This window comes from Thunnus albacares, chromosome 20, assembly GCF_914725855.1.
Source record: "Thunnus albacares chromosome 20, fThuAlb1.1, whole genome shotgun sequence".
NCBI classification, from domain to species: Eukaryota; Metazoa; Chordata; class Actinopteri; order Scombriformes; family Scombridae; genus Thunnus; species Thunnus albacares.
In genome coordinates this window covers 18460027-18475634 of record NC_058125.1, presented here as the reverse complement: position 1 = coordinate 18475634, position 15608 = coordinate 18460027, and the positions used below count along the sequence as shown (strand labels likewise).

Below are 15608 nucleotides of genomic sequence, written 5' to 3'. Positions count from 1 at the left end.
GAGTTTCAAATCATACCTTTTTGTATAAGTCAATAAAAAAAACTTGACACAAATGTAGGAGTTATAAAGTTATAAAGAAACCAGTCTCAGCATTGTTGACCAAACGTACTTTTTACCATTAACATTATGGATTAACAAAGATCATTGATCAAAGCTTACAGCTCTAAAAAAAAAAAAAAAAAAAAGACTCACTCAATGGACACATTTATAAAGTTTTACACCCACCTTGAGTCATTTGTAGGCTACATGTGTCTTAACAGTTAATAAATTATTATTGACACACTCTAAAAGTTTGTTCATGTGTGTAATCATATTATTAAATATGATTGCAGCCATGTAAGTCTGTTATCAACCATTCATTAACTGTTAACACACCAGTTACAGATGTTTCATGGTATAATTGTTGGCAAATACATTCATTAACACTTTAAAATGTGCTTCTATCTGCCTGCAGCTATAATTTTGCATGTTATAAAAGTAAATAAAGGAATTAAATTAAATGATGCTGTATAATGGTGAATTTCTAACCGTTACATTCGGACTTTCTGATGTCAAATTGGATTATCAGTAAACATTTACTGTTTTACCATAAAATAACTAAATTCCTAAAATAGTTTATGGAAGCCAATAATAAATCATATTACTATATGTGAATATCTTGACATAAAGGTTAATCCAGAAACGATATTGGACTACCATAAAGGTATCATGTAGTCACTTTAAAGTCACTACACACACACACACACACACACACACACACACACACACACACACACACACACACACACACACACACACACACACACACACAGGAAAGTTACAACGATGGTGCATAAAAGACGATTTGTCAAGATAACGGTCATAATTAAATAATTTTATTTATATAAAATACCAAAACATTTATTCTGCATCGAGTTGAACATAAAGTACGACATGGCATCACACACACTGCACAGTGAACTTTGTGAACATTAAATAAATGCGCAGAAGTGAAGGTAAAGAAACAAAAAAAACCCTCTATAAACATACAGTACAAACAGCCACGCAGGGAGGTAGGCTTCAGTGCGCATTGATTGTGTACAGCAGTGGAAATCCACGGGTTTGTCAGGGGAAGAACATCTCCATGACGAATAGTGTCATTAAAATTTAAATGACATACAAATTGGAGAAAATAAGAATGATGTGTGGCAGGTTTCAGTCTGTAAAAGTCCTCCAGTGTGGGGGTCCCTGGGTTAAAGTCAAACAAGGGTTCACGGCTTGACGTCTGTTGAGTTAGACTGATGGTGAACGCTGGGTCAGCAGGTGTGCACCATCCACTGATAAATCAAAAAGGTGATCACCAGAAGAAAAAAAAACTATTATATGATCAGAAAACAAATAAAAAGAATCAAATCTTAATGTAGGGTTTGGGTAATATTTAGGACGATTACAACCCTGACCGGCTTTTGTCCGTATACATCATCCTCTCTCCGGTAATCCACGACGAGCCATCACAGGCCCCTGAAGGTCCATTTCATAGAAAAAGTCTCAGACATCCAAATCAGAGTCACTGTCCGTTACTGAGAGTAGAGTTTCTCCATCCGCGCGCTCCGCGCTCCCGTCTGGACTGCACTCTCCTCCGCTAAGTGCACGCGCACCGCCCGGCAACATCCTGTGGTGCTGCAACCTGAAAATGACGAGAGACGTTTTAAAGTGAGAAAGTTTGAGCCATCTGCCTGACACTGAACCCAGGTGTGAAATTGTGCATTTTTGCTCAAAACAATTCAAAGTGCAGAGATTTATTTTTCATTTTTGTCTCAAGTCCAGTGGAGTCATTGCTCTAATGTCATAAAACGGAAGCGTAAAACAAAAATATAAATGACAAAGGAGAAAAAAACCAATCTAGACACTAAAACACACGATTGAATCTGAAATGACTTAATCGAGCTCTGGATTAAAACGTAACGTTACAAATTAATCTGTTGTCAGAGCATCTCTGAAGCCTGTGAATACACGCGTGCATGGTGAGCTATTTGCACTCGTTCATGCACGGTTTGCCTTCACCAACAGGATGGTTGACATGCACGCTGACCCTGAAACAAACTATAGAGGGAGAAAATGGAAGAAAGATCGAAAAGGTCAGAAGGAAAACAAAAACCTACAAGCTGAATGTTCGTGCGCTTTTACGCATGAACGGCCCTTTTTACGCACAATCTTGGCTGCCTGTGGAGGGAGAAATTGCTTCAAGGAGTGATTGAATGAGTAAGTGAGTGATCAATTAAGAGACTAATTACATTTTGGACAAATAGTTGCCATTTTAAAAGCATTTTGATGCTGTACTAATAAAATAAAGCCCAAAGACGCTGCTGGCATGTATTGGATAAATAAAGACTTAATAGTTCCTTTATGCTTCTCTGAAGTGCAATACGTGCAAGTTTCTTCCGGCTCCCTGTTGCCAACTAATCCACTCTATGAATAACTGATGTCAAGCCAAGTCACTGACCTGTTTTTGGCTGCTGCCGCCCGGTCTCTCTGTCTCCGGTTTTTGAACCAGTTCCCAACTTGAGTCGGTGTCAGCCCGGTGGCGTGCGCCAGCTCCCGTTTCTTCCCGGGGTTCGGATACGGGTCCTGCAGGTACCACTCTCTCAGCAGCCCCCGTGTGCGCTCTTTGAAGCAGTGCGTCTTCTGCTCTCCATCCCAGATGGTCCTCGGTAACGGGAACTTCTTCCTCACGCGGTACTTGTCCACAGGTCCGAGCGGCCGCCCCCTGAGCTTCTCTGCCTCCCGGTAGTGAGCTTCGAGCCACATCGCCTGCAATTTACCGTGAGACGCGCGCGTAAAGCGGTGCGTCTCCAGGATGTGATACAGCTCGCGGAAACTCCCGGTGTGATAGGCCACCACGGCACGAGCCCGCTGCACTGACTCGTGCTCAGAGATGGAGTCTCGGCCGTCTGTGGCCACCGGGAGTGACCAGAGGAAGCGGGCCAGCCGCTCGATGTCTCCGGTCTCCTCCAGAGTCTCACAGACGCTGGCGATCTGCGCCGCCGAGAAACACAATCCCGGAAGAGCCAGGGGAGGACAGGCGGCGGGAGGGTCCTCCGGGGACCCAGAACGGGCCAGGATAGGGGTCCCATCCGGGAAGGGGGGCAGAAGGAGACGAGTGGCTGAGAAAAAGTCGAGCGGGGACCTGAACACCATCTGGAAAACAAAGTGAAATCCCCGAGAGGCGACGAAGTGTGTTTCGAAAACAGTCTGACAGAAATCTGCTGGAGTCTGACTCTTTAGCTCACCTGGGAGTCAGGGAGGGACCCTGAATCTGACTCCTCATTGGACACCCTGGAGCTGATGCGGGGTTGTCATGGCAGCACTGTCAATCAAACACATCCCCCTCCTTTTGCGCACAAGCTGGCTATACACTTAACGTCTACTTCACACAAATCCCTTCTTAACTGTTTCTAATGTGAACTAGTTCACAAAAAAAGAATCAGATAGTTTGATAAAAATCTTAACTCAAGCTTTAAAACAAAAACATTAAAACTGGTTAAAGTGTTAAACCCATCAGGCAAAAAATGCAGCATAACCAACACAACAAAAGCACAACATCTAACTTTACAGTTTAGCTTTTTATTTTAAATAAGATTGACAGTTTAAGAAGCTTTTGTGAACCAGAAGCCTCCAGATAGACAGAGACACATTAACCTGAGCCCCTGCTGGATCACAAGGGAAGGAAAGTGGGTCCATATCATTTTTGAAAATATGCATATCAGCTTTGAATAGGCTCATTAACAATTTCATTTCCATACTTGGCCTGTTCAGTGAAATTTATCTGATTATGTGTTAGAAATGTAAATTTAAAAAGTGAAAACTGCCTATCTTACATTGATGTGGTGTGAATTCCTTAACGTCTGCAGGATGTCTGAGCAGAGCAGGCAGTGCCTTCATTGCTGCTATGCAGTTTTTAAAATTAAAGTCTGTTTAATTCTCTTTCATCTCTTTTTTTCTGCATCACAATGACAAAAAATACTTGTAGATAATAGAGTATTAATTATGACAAACAAGTAAGAAGAAGACCATAATGCCTCATAAGCAAGGAGACATTGAGATTGAGATGATGATATTTTTAAAAAGTGAAACAAGACTGAGCCGACATGTCATCGCTCTCTGCTATCAAATAAATCTCATAACCTCTCCGATCCTGCCCGTAAGCTGCTTGCATCATTAATAGCAGTAATGTCGACGGTGTGATTGGAAATCTCACCCCAGACCTGAAAGCGTATGTTTCTCTAATCACTTTCCTATTCTCTAATATCCATAAGTTCAGAGATAAACCGCACTCTCACTCCATTCTGTTACCTTGGATTAAGCGTTGGGCCTATACAGCCTGCTAACATTAGTCTAATAGAGGAGCATATTCAATCAACATTAACACATTCTGGTTGTTCTAGGCCATATGCTTTGGAGTGTGGCACCCTTTGTGCAGTATCAGTGTGTGCGTGTGTGTGTGACATATGACTACAAAGTAGATCTTTTTTGGATCAGATCAAACTCCCTAAAACACACTCTTTTATACCTTTATCATGCACCATCTCATCCTGTTTTGTTACAAACACACGTACACTCTTCCAAATGCTCTGATTGCAGATGTGTTGGGCGTGAAAAAGGGGGTCACCCAGCTTAAAGGGGTTAATGCCAATTTACCCCATAGACAGATGTCCCTGTGTGGTGGGGTGTTAGGAGTTGTGTGCCAGTTTTTCACTCCAGATGATGTATATAGCTCCTGCTTGTCGAGGTAATCCCTCTTCCTTTAACTGAAAGCAAATTAAATAAGCTTTACGATATTAATGATATATAATAATAAAGTTCATCAAATTAGATTGAATCTTTATTGTCATATGCACAGAGAACAGTTAGTTGCACTGTTCAACAGATAATTAAACAGAGTTGAGAATTAAATATAAAACTATGAGCACAATATATACAATTTCGGGGCCAAATTAAATTAAAAGAAGATACTGATTTTGCAAGTCTGAGTTTGTCAGTCAGGTCACTCCACAGTTGAGGTGCCCAAACTCAGAGATACAATCTGTTGCTTCAAAAGTAACCCGTATAAGGACTCTACAAGAGGAGTGATACTGTATGTTCTTTTTTGTTTGTTTAAAGCTCACTGCATTCTTCTGGAGTTTGAAAATGCATTGTTTTTTTTATTTATGCCATTTAAAAGACCATCGCAACACTCCAAGCAGGAAATGAGAGCATGTATAACGGCATAAATGTTGAGGTAAGATTATTGCAGAAACTAAACTAAAGAATAAAGCTGGCAATTTTCTATATTTTTCTTTCTGTCAATAAATCTCATGTGCAGAGCCAAACCAACAATGAATTGATTTACTCACAAGTATTGTGTGTGTACCCAAAGTGCTCCTTCACCACATAGAGTACGGGAACATTTGTTGAACGGCTGCAAAGACTAACAACAGTGATTTTCAGTCTCCATAGAGTAGTTCCATGTAAGGTAGACAACACCGCTTCGCTAGCTTGTTGTGCTACATATCAAAACCTCTTGAGTTTGTGTTACATTTTACATTGTAAAGAACTTTAGCACAAAGTCATGAGGTTGCGTTATGTAGCACAACAACTTTCTTTAACAGAACTACTCTCTGAAAAGACTGAACACATGATTGCTGTTATTAGTCTTTACAGCAGTTTCTAAACAAACTAACGTGCCCAAAAGTCTTTGCGGTGAAGAAACATGTCACCCAGTGCAACGGTGTGGATCATTGACATGTTTTTAATAGTTTTTGGACAACAGCGAAGGTCTACAGCACAAAAGAATAATATATATCAGGTTATGGATACACACACAATACTTGTAAGTGGGAACAATTCATTGTTGGTTTGCCTCTGTGCATGAGTTCTTTTTAACAATAAGAAAAATACTGAACATATTCTATATGTACATATTCTGGAGTGAATGTGTACAGTTTTCTAAGAATCATAAGAAAACAAAGACCTTAGGTCGACATATTTACACTGAAGAGAACGATGTTATATAAAGGAGATGTCAGGTTTTTTGCAGACACATTTTGCAGCTCAGAGACCTGTTTCAGTGTCAGTTCTGTTTCTTTCCATCCCATTCACATGGAGAAGCTCATTCTGCTCCACTTGAGATGCTTGGGTCTACAGAGAGTCACAGCATGCTTCTCTGTGTGTTGTAACAGCACAACAATAGACAAACACACACAATAGTCTGTGTCTCTGAGCGACAGTCATTGCCAGGGCTCCTCCAAGTTGAAAAGACATTCTTGTAACTGGAGCAGGAAGGACACACCAAACACACTCAAGAAAACACTCAGGTGTGTGTGTGTGTGGTGGTGGTGTGGGGAAGAACGAGTGTGTCCTAATGGTGACAATTAAGTTAATTCAGCTACATCTCTTTTCAGTGACAGAACAATTAGAAGGGAGTGGAGGGGCTGGGGAGCAGAGCTGCCTAAAAGATGGTGGATGACACTTCAAGGGTGGCTGGAGATACACAGCGAGGATGCAAAGTGAATCGCCTCCACGTCTCCTTATCCCCCGTAAACAAAAGCCCAGCTCCTAATTAACCTCTCCACTGACCTCCATAACTTAACACTGACCTTTTAAGCCCTGAAACTTTAACCCCCTCACCCCACCTCATGGAGGAGGCCGTACAGCGCCCCCCCTAACTCCCTCCAAAGCCTCTTCCTCGTTAAGCCACTAATCACTTCCTGAGTCTTTGTTGTGCTTTTGTGCTCTTACACTCTCCAGGAGAGTTGGTGTACAATGGTACCCCCCAAAAAATAGAGGAAAGGAAAGAAAGGAGTGAATTGTAACCGACTGAGAAGTATGAAATTAGGATGTGGAGAAAGTGGAGGCACCCAACAGAGATACAGGAGTGATGAGCACTGTTTCTACATAATAATCTGATGCTAAACTCTCTGTCGAACAGTCGATAAACCAATTAGTCAATTGCCAGAAAAGTAATCAACAGAAAACATAGTAATCAATTAATTGTTTAAATGAATAAGCCAGGTACAGCCAGGAGAGGGTTAACTTATTCAGCGTTCACTGTATATCGGACGGATGGGAAGGATTCCCATGCATGCAAGTGTTCACATCATCTGACCATTTAGGATGGTTGTACGCTAACAAGAGTTGGTCTTATGAGGGTTTAGAAACACTGTGCATTGACAAAATTACATTATATCCATTAAATTTTGGTTTAATTGCATTGAATGATGGACTGGATGTTGGTTTGGTTTCCAGGCACTTCTTATTAAGTTGTGAGTCGGATATATCGGAGTTGTTTTTTAAAAAATCCTTGTGTCCCAGTTGTAATTACGACTTGGAGGTTGACGTGAATAATATTTACACATTGGAAAATTGTATTTATGCACCGATATGACATGAACATGGCAGTAGCTCAGCAGAGAGACTGTAAACTGGAGGAAACAGCTAGCTTGGCTCTTTCCCACAGTAACAAAAAGCTAACGCTCACTGATTAACACATTGTATCTCATTTGTTTAATCAATACTTAAAAACAAAGTGTAAAAATGACAAGTTGTGGTTTTACAGGGGGCATTAGCTGTTTCCCCCCTGCTTCCAGTCTCAGCCAAGCATGTAGGAGAACCTACGGTGGCTTCAGTAGAAACATGGTGGTGCAACATGGCAGGATCCGTAATGGAGGATGTGCTCCCAATGCAGATATGAAGGGCTCATTCTAAGGTAACGAAAACACAATAATTCTTATTTTCAGGTGATCATACACTAATTAAAACATACTTATTAATATTATATTCGATTTCCACTAGATGCCACTAAATTCTACACACTGCACCTTTAAATGTGACAGACAGATATGAGAGTGGTGTTGATCTTTTCATCCAACTCCCAGCAAGAAAGCAAATATGTTTATTTTCCGAAATGTCAAAGTATTCCTTAAAGAAAGGGTTGTTTGAGAGGTTCCAGCCTCTCAAACATGAAGATTTGCTATATCGTTGTAAATTGAATATCTTCGGGTTTTAGACTGTAGGTCAGACAAAACAAGCAGTCTGAGGACATTTTTCACTTTTTTCTGATACATTACAGACTAAAGAATTAATTGATTGATTGAAAAAGAAGTGACAGACTGTTTGTCATTCTCATCCTCAAAAAAAAACCTTTAAGGAAACCTGGCTGCATATGAGGACAGATGGATGCTGTGTTCACATCGTCTGTGTGTGTGTGTGGTCACCAGGTGACCACATCTTGACCCTGTTCACAGAAAGCTGAGGAGGACAGGTACTTAAGTAACTGTACCTGAGCAACTAATCCCGCACCCTGATTGGTTTGCAACCTAATACCTCAAAGTTAATCTGTCTGTTTTAGTGGTGCGGCGTTAGTCCAGCTGTGCAAGTGCAGAAACAGCTGGAGAGAGATACACATGTAAACACATAACCAGGTTTATGATACACAAACACACCCAGATGCACACAAACATGCATCCACACATGACAGATGGGTGACAAGCACAAACATTAAAGCACAAACACCTTACTGATAAATGAATAAACAAGATAATCAGATAATTTGACAAATAATTCCTCGTTCCGCGGTGCTGCTTTCCAGGCTGTATTAAGACTATAGATCAGGCCAGCTGGGCCAGATGTTAAGGCAGTAATTACATCATTATCCTGTGTTTTGTTAGTGTCATCTCACCACGCGGGGTGTTTTTAATTAATAGCGTGTATGAGACAAACACATCAGCGGCGGCCTGACAAACAAACACCAGGCAGCCAAAAATACAAACAGCTGGAGCCTGAACAAACGTCTGGCTGTCAGGTTCCTCCATGACAGACACACTCATACAGATGTAAGGACACACATACTGCACACAAACAAACCTGCTAGTTCCTTCATCTGGGGATATTATTGTAGAAAATTTTAGTGAGTTGAAATGTCCAAGTGTCACAGGAGGCGAGTTAAATTACAGTGCTTCTTAATTTAATGCAGGTTTTACTGAATCACCTGTAGATGTGTAATGAAGAGAATGGAAGAGAAGGAAATAGGGGATAAAATAGGTTTTTACAGTTAGGCGGGTTTGATGGTAGTAACAACATTTTAAGACATTTATTTATTTTATTTAATATATTTTTCATGCCCTATCAAAAATATTACACCCTTTCTTGATCATAAAACACCATCCAGGTAGCAGTTACTGTATTAATCTACTGTTTAAGTTCAAAAATACTGTGCATGCACATGTATGTTCACATATACAAATACCAACACATGTTCAGTGTGTCACCTCATTATGAAAGAAAACTTCTAATTTCTACACTATAAATAAAACAAAACAAAATAAAGCCAATATGATCAACGATTTGAAATATTAGCCATTAACTATAGGGCGCCTTTTTATTTATTCTATTTAATTTTTATATTAAATACATAGCATGGAGCAGTTCTACATGTCACAGCATTTATAGCCTAAGCTAATACGTAGCATCCATCCAGATACACAACTCATACAGAACCATACAAAACATAAACTATCTTACAATAAAAACTAAAAACTAAAAAACCTTCAGCTTGAGTTTAAAATGATGATGTCTATTTTTCTCGGCTCAAGGTGATATCATAATGTCTTGTTTTGTCTGTTCAACACCCAAAATATTCAATTTACAGTAATGTAAGAGAAGCAGCAAACTCTCATATTCACAATCACACATCTACATTCTTGCTTGAAAGAAAAATGACGTGAATGATCAAAACAGTTGCCGATGTTTTTTTTTCTCTCAGTTGACAAATCAATTCAAAGTTGTAAACATTCACCTTGCTCAGTCCCATTATTATGATCTGTTTAAGTACGTAAAGGCAGAATATAGCATATATTTCCCTTATGTCTGATTCATTTTCTTCTCCTTTGATAATACAGCCTTTGTTTGATAGATGCTTTTTTTTATTTTCAATGCGTTTTTTACTTATGTAATGAATCAATAATTTGAATTTTTTTTGTTTGTTTGTTTGTTTTTTATCTTGTTCTTTATCCATGTATAAAAAAAAAAACATAATAAGCAACAACGAGGGCATCTGACAGTGTTGCAAGTGTTTCAAGAAGTATACGTTACCATTTATGGAGTGGCTGAAATAGATGTGTGTGCAAAGAAAAGGAGAAAATGAAAGGATTATGAGTTGGATGCAAAGTGGGACAAGGATGTGGTGATAAAAAGCCGGGAGAGGATGAAATGAAATGAAGTTGGGGTCAGAACGAGTGAAAAGAGCAGGAAGGCAAAGAGGGGAGGGTCAGCTCTGCTCTGAGGGAGGGGGGAGTGAGGGGAGTTCGGAGGGGGGGAGGGGGGGAGGGGGAGGAGGAGGAGGCTGCATGGCCCTGTCCTGTCTGGTGTGGTTGGGGGTAATCTGGTCTAATCTGCTGCATGTTAACCTATCTGAGCAGCAAGAGCCGGATTATCCCTCTAACAATGGCCACCCGCTCATCTGCTAAATTACTCCACTCAAAATCATATGCTGAAACACACAAAATATACAGAGAGGAGCACGCACACACACACACACGCACACACACATGCAGATTTCATGGAGGCCATCAGTATATTATGTTTAACCGTGGATGGAAATTGCACTCCTTTTGAGCTCTCATCTTGGAGTGTTAAAATCAAATTTTATAGGAGAGGTGTCTTGTTTGAAATGTGATGCGTGTGCAGAATAACCCGGTCACCATTTCTCTCTCCCAAGGTTACAGCCACAAGCGGAAAATCTTTCGCTGTGAAAAGACAAGAGTGGGTGGAAAGAGAAACTCGAATGAAAGCATGAGAGCAGGTGAAAAAAAAAAAAAAAAAATGGAGAGAAGGAGACCAAGAGAAAGGAGAAAGAGACTCCACACAACAGCACACCAACATCTTCCTCCCTGCTAACAACCCTCAGCAGTTGGTTTTTCTATTGGCACGTATTCTACAGCGTGCCGGGGTCTACCGGGTCGGCTGACCTTGAGATGTAGAGAACACAAGAACCACTGGCATTGAACACCTTCACTGCACTTTCAGAAAAGGTGGTGATAAACAAAATGCTTATACAGCTGCAAGAAAACATCAACATATTAGAGAAATATTATAACACGGAGCAGCTTCAGTGTCATCATATATGTGCCCTGTAAATGGAGTTTCTGAAGCAGCTGCAGATTTTCTAACTATTCCAGGTTATAGGTTGTGTATTGAGAAGCTCTGAGGTTTTCACAGAAGCTGCTATCAATTCAAATAAAAGGAGAGAGGGAAATAACTAGCTTAGTTTAGTATGTTATTATTCCAAGTGGAGTATTTTTACATATCTTAAAACATGTCCGGAGGGGATCTTTACTTCATTCAACATTTCTTCAAGCGCCACCAGCAGGTCAATAATGACCAAAAAGCTGCAAAGCTATTGACGTTCCCACCAGCCTCAGGTTTACTTTGAGTTTAGTGCTAATTTTCAAATATTATGTGTCTGATATGGTTTTTTCCACTAAAATCTTTAAAGGAGTTTTTAGAACTTTGACCATGTTTAGCATCCGACATCATAACAGTATATTTAAATAACAGAAAATCACAAAAAGCATGATATGTCCCCTTTAAAATCAAATCTACTCCTTCTCTCTCTCATTTAAAAATCAAGTATATATGAAAATATAAATATTGTTAATCTCAAAAAGTTAAACTGACGGACATGTCTCCTATGTGCGCTGGAGGCTTCAAGTTTCCACATCATGCTTGTAAATACTGGACCACGATTGGCTCCAAACTAGTCGTGATGTCACAAATCCTGCTTGTAGGTACACGCCTTTAATTCAGATTTAAGGTGAGCATCAAGCAGCAAATACCACGGCTTAAGGCTGAAGCCGATGTGGAAATACCTTAAAGTGCAATATGCCACTGACGACCGCTGGATGCTCCAATAGACTCCGATTCAAAAAGTGTCAACTTCTCTCTATAAATACTAAGTCAATCAATTTTTTCAACAAGTCATCATGGTCTCAGTTGCTGAATTCAGGCACTCTAATAAGTGTGCTAGTGGTCATTTAGGAAATTATTGCTCCGTTAATACAAACTGAAGACTTACAGGGACTTTGGCTTCAAACGGAAAAGATGGCGTTGACCATAAGCTGCAACTCTGAGCTTCAAACCGGCTCTAATGCAAGTTATGGGTGATGTCACACCTTGCTACGTCCATCTTTATATACAGTCTATAATTAGCACAGAGAAATTTTCCCCCTTCCGCAGACAAATGTGAAAACTTCTAGTGTCAAACTGTATATATATATATACAGTGGAGATCAAACATCTGATTAAAGTAACAATTAGGATTCATCCTCTGAGGACAACAAATGATACAAAGATTTTTGCCAATCCGTTGCATAGATGTTGAGATATTTAACTGGATAAGTGAAAAATTTGACCTGCTGGTGGTGCTAGAGGAAAAGTCAGCGGATCACCAAAGTCATTAGGGTTCATCATCTGGAGAACATGAATGTTTCTATCAAATTTCACAGTTATCCATCCAATAGTTGTTAAGATATTCCAGTCTGGATCAAAGTGGTGGTCAGAACGACTGACCAGTAAAGTCATTCTACTGGTGTGGTCTAAAAAGAAATATGGGTGGAGAGGAGGGAGATCTGTGTTTCTTGGACTTTGCTTTATGTCATGCAGCTACAAAAACAAATTAAAGTGAAAGAGATTAAAGATGAACCGAGCAGGGGTGCACACGCACACACACACACACACACACACATACACACTATTTTAACAGGTCAGTGTCTATTGTTGTTTTATCAGGCTTAAAGTGGATTCAGTGGGTGAATCAGTGAGAGGGCACACTCTGCACCCCACCATCATCAAATTAAATTCACCCCTTTTACCCCCCAAACAAACACACACACACACACACACACACACACACACACACACACACATAAACACACATCACAAACACCACCACCAGTGTAATATATTTGGATTGCTCATTCACACTCTAACACACATGCTCTGCAATCCCATAATCCCAGTCCAGATTGAGAACACCTTTAAGATACTATGTGATTATGATTAGGGATTATGATCAAATTATGACAGAGTGACAGATTAGACGGGGGTTGTGTGTGGGCGTGTGTGTGCAGGAGGGGAGGAACTGTGGTGTCAATGCAGCACTCGCAATTATTTATCAACTATTCTTTCTTCATAAACCATCATATATAGTGTATACTGTATATATATAGAGAGAGAGGATTAGCAGAAGCTTTTGAGAAAGAGGAAAAACAAAATACTTCTGTGAAGTGGATGGATGAATAAATGTGTCCTTCAGAAAAATAGTTTTCTAGTTGTAGGCATTGATGAACTAGATTATTATCTAAATCTACTGAATTTTTCCTTAACACAAAACCTCTCATACAAGCAAACCTCATGAAAACCTGTTCAGTTTTTGAGCTATCCTAGTCTATATACAGAAGTATGTATATCTGCATATATTGTACATCTTGGATCATTTATTGCACTCAGGTTATGATGCACTGTTACACTTTACAGTGGATGTTTTCATGTTTTTAAACTCTGCTCGTAAATCAGCTCAAAATTTCATTTCAGTTCTATTAATTTATAGTTGAAATGACAGTTAAGCTTAACCTCGATTGTGATAAAATAGGCAAAAAGCTTAAACTTCTCGTCAAAGTTTAAGTGACTTGCTTCATATCTGAAGGTTAATTTGTGTGAAAACATTTTGCAGATGTTCAGCTGATTACTGAAGTGTTGCAGGATTATGTAAAACTATTGCAGTAAATATTTCACTATAGTTTTTATATGATGGACAATAGTTGGTTGGTGTGCACACATTACACATATTCATTTTTTTTATATTAGGCTACACACTGGCAGACTGGTTGGAATACTATCTCATGCACATTGCTCCTTATGTATGTGTGTGCTCTAGTTTAATATTTGATGTAGTTTTGCAGATAATTTTTTGGGGTATTTTTGCCTTTATTAGATAGCGAGAGAGAAGGAAAAACAACCTGTGTCCCCAGCTGAAAATGAACCAGGGTTGTCATGATAACAGTATAAGGTATGTGCCTTAGCCACCAGGCCACCACGTCTAAAACTGATGTTTTACTGTGGCCATTTTCAAAGTGTTAATGTTTTAATTCACCACGACTGATTGTTAGATTTTACTTCAGCAACTTGTGCATCACTGGTGGCTTTCAGACAAATGGAAATGAGCTTTTAGCTACATCTGGTACAGTAAATGTGCGTTGTCCCCATTAAATAAACAATAAAATAAAATAAAACAGGCCACCAGACGCCCCGCAGATAATATTTTTTAGAATTGTTAACCTTTTATCGTTCAGGACAGTCCAGTTTTCCTCTTTAGATTTGGAAGATTGTGGGAAAGTCTCTGCACATTCATTATTTCATAGAGGTCAAAGGTCAAGATCGACTATATGACAGTGTTATTTTTTTCCACATCCACATTCTGCAAAGACCCGCCCCTACTCTGTCTCTGATTGGCTCTGACTGATATTCTTACCCTAACCCAACCATCTCACTCCTCATGCCTAAACCTAACCAACCTAACAAACGAAGTCAACGAGTACTAGCCAATCAGAGGCAGAGTAGGTTTTTGCAGAATCCTGGTGGGGAAAAAAAATATTAGGCTACATAACAGGATCCCTGGAGCTGCACTCCAGCAGGTTGCACTGTGAAACAATTCATCCTATAAAGAAATTTAACTGTCAAGGAGCAACAACCATGAGACAAAACAAGCAAAGACATTTGAAAACTGAAATTATGCAGGATGTAGCTTTCTGAATGATCGCTAACCAGCTCATGTTTGTTTTAAAATCTGTCCTGGAAGTGGAAACTACAGTTTTAAAGAACACACAGATGTCGAGAACCTACAGACGTACACGATCATACAGAACCAGAAATGACTTCTATATAAAATGCACAGCCACCACTGGTCCTTGGCAGGTATTTTATTTCATATATAGACGCTTTCTGTAATCAAATGTGAGTGCAATCAAACAACAGCAATACAAACATTACCAATGCAGTCTGAGAACCAGGAACAGGGTTAAAACAGGGATTTCACTCACTCTACACAGCGAGCAGCTAGTAACCTCATGAACAACATAAAAATAACAAAAAAAAAAAAAAAATAATAAAAACTTTCCTCTGTCAGGACAGTCCGCCGTCATGTGCACTTCCAACCGCGATGGTGGGGAGGGAGGTGGGAAGCCAGTTTACTCTCCCACCCACCTCTTTACAGGAAGTCCAACCAGTGATACAACAGCGCCCCCTCCCCCCCCCCACACCCACCCCCACCTCCATGAGTCCAACGTGCACTCGGCTTTTCAGTGAACTAGATAACCTCCCATTTCCCCCCATCATGATTATCATCATCATCCTAATAGTATCATCAGAGAAAAAAAAAAAAAAAAAAAAAATCCAAAAATCATTTCCACTTCTCACACGGCAGGAGCCAATCAGAATCCAGAGGTCCTTCGGGTTCAGTCTGTTTCAACCAATGGCCGTCCATCCCTGTCGACTAGAAAACCACGTAGCTGTACATGTGGAACCACAGTCCTCATGCA

The 15608-nt window shown here is 39.9% G+C and overlaps 1 protein-coding gene across 1 annotated transcript; it reads right to left on the bottom strand.

Annotated features, from left to right (window-relative positions):
- Positions 1-911: 911 nt before the first annotated feature.
- six3b (SIX homeobox 3b) lies at positions 912-3476 on the bottom strand. The gene is made up of 2 exons (XM_044337927.1): positions 2483-3476; positions 912-1666 (listed from the first exon to the last, which is right to left on the bottom strand). The coding sequence occupies exons 1-2, from the start codon at positions 3175-3177 to the stop codon at positions 1528-1530; spliced, it is 834 nt and encodes a 277-aa protein (XP_044193862.1). The 5' UTR covers positions 3178-3476; the 3' UTR covers positions 912-1527.
- Positions 3477-15608: the final 12132 nt, after the last annotated feature.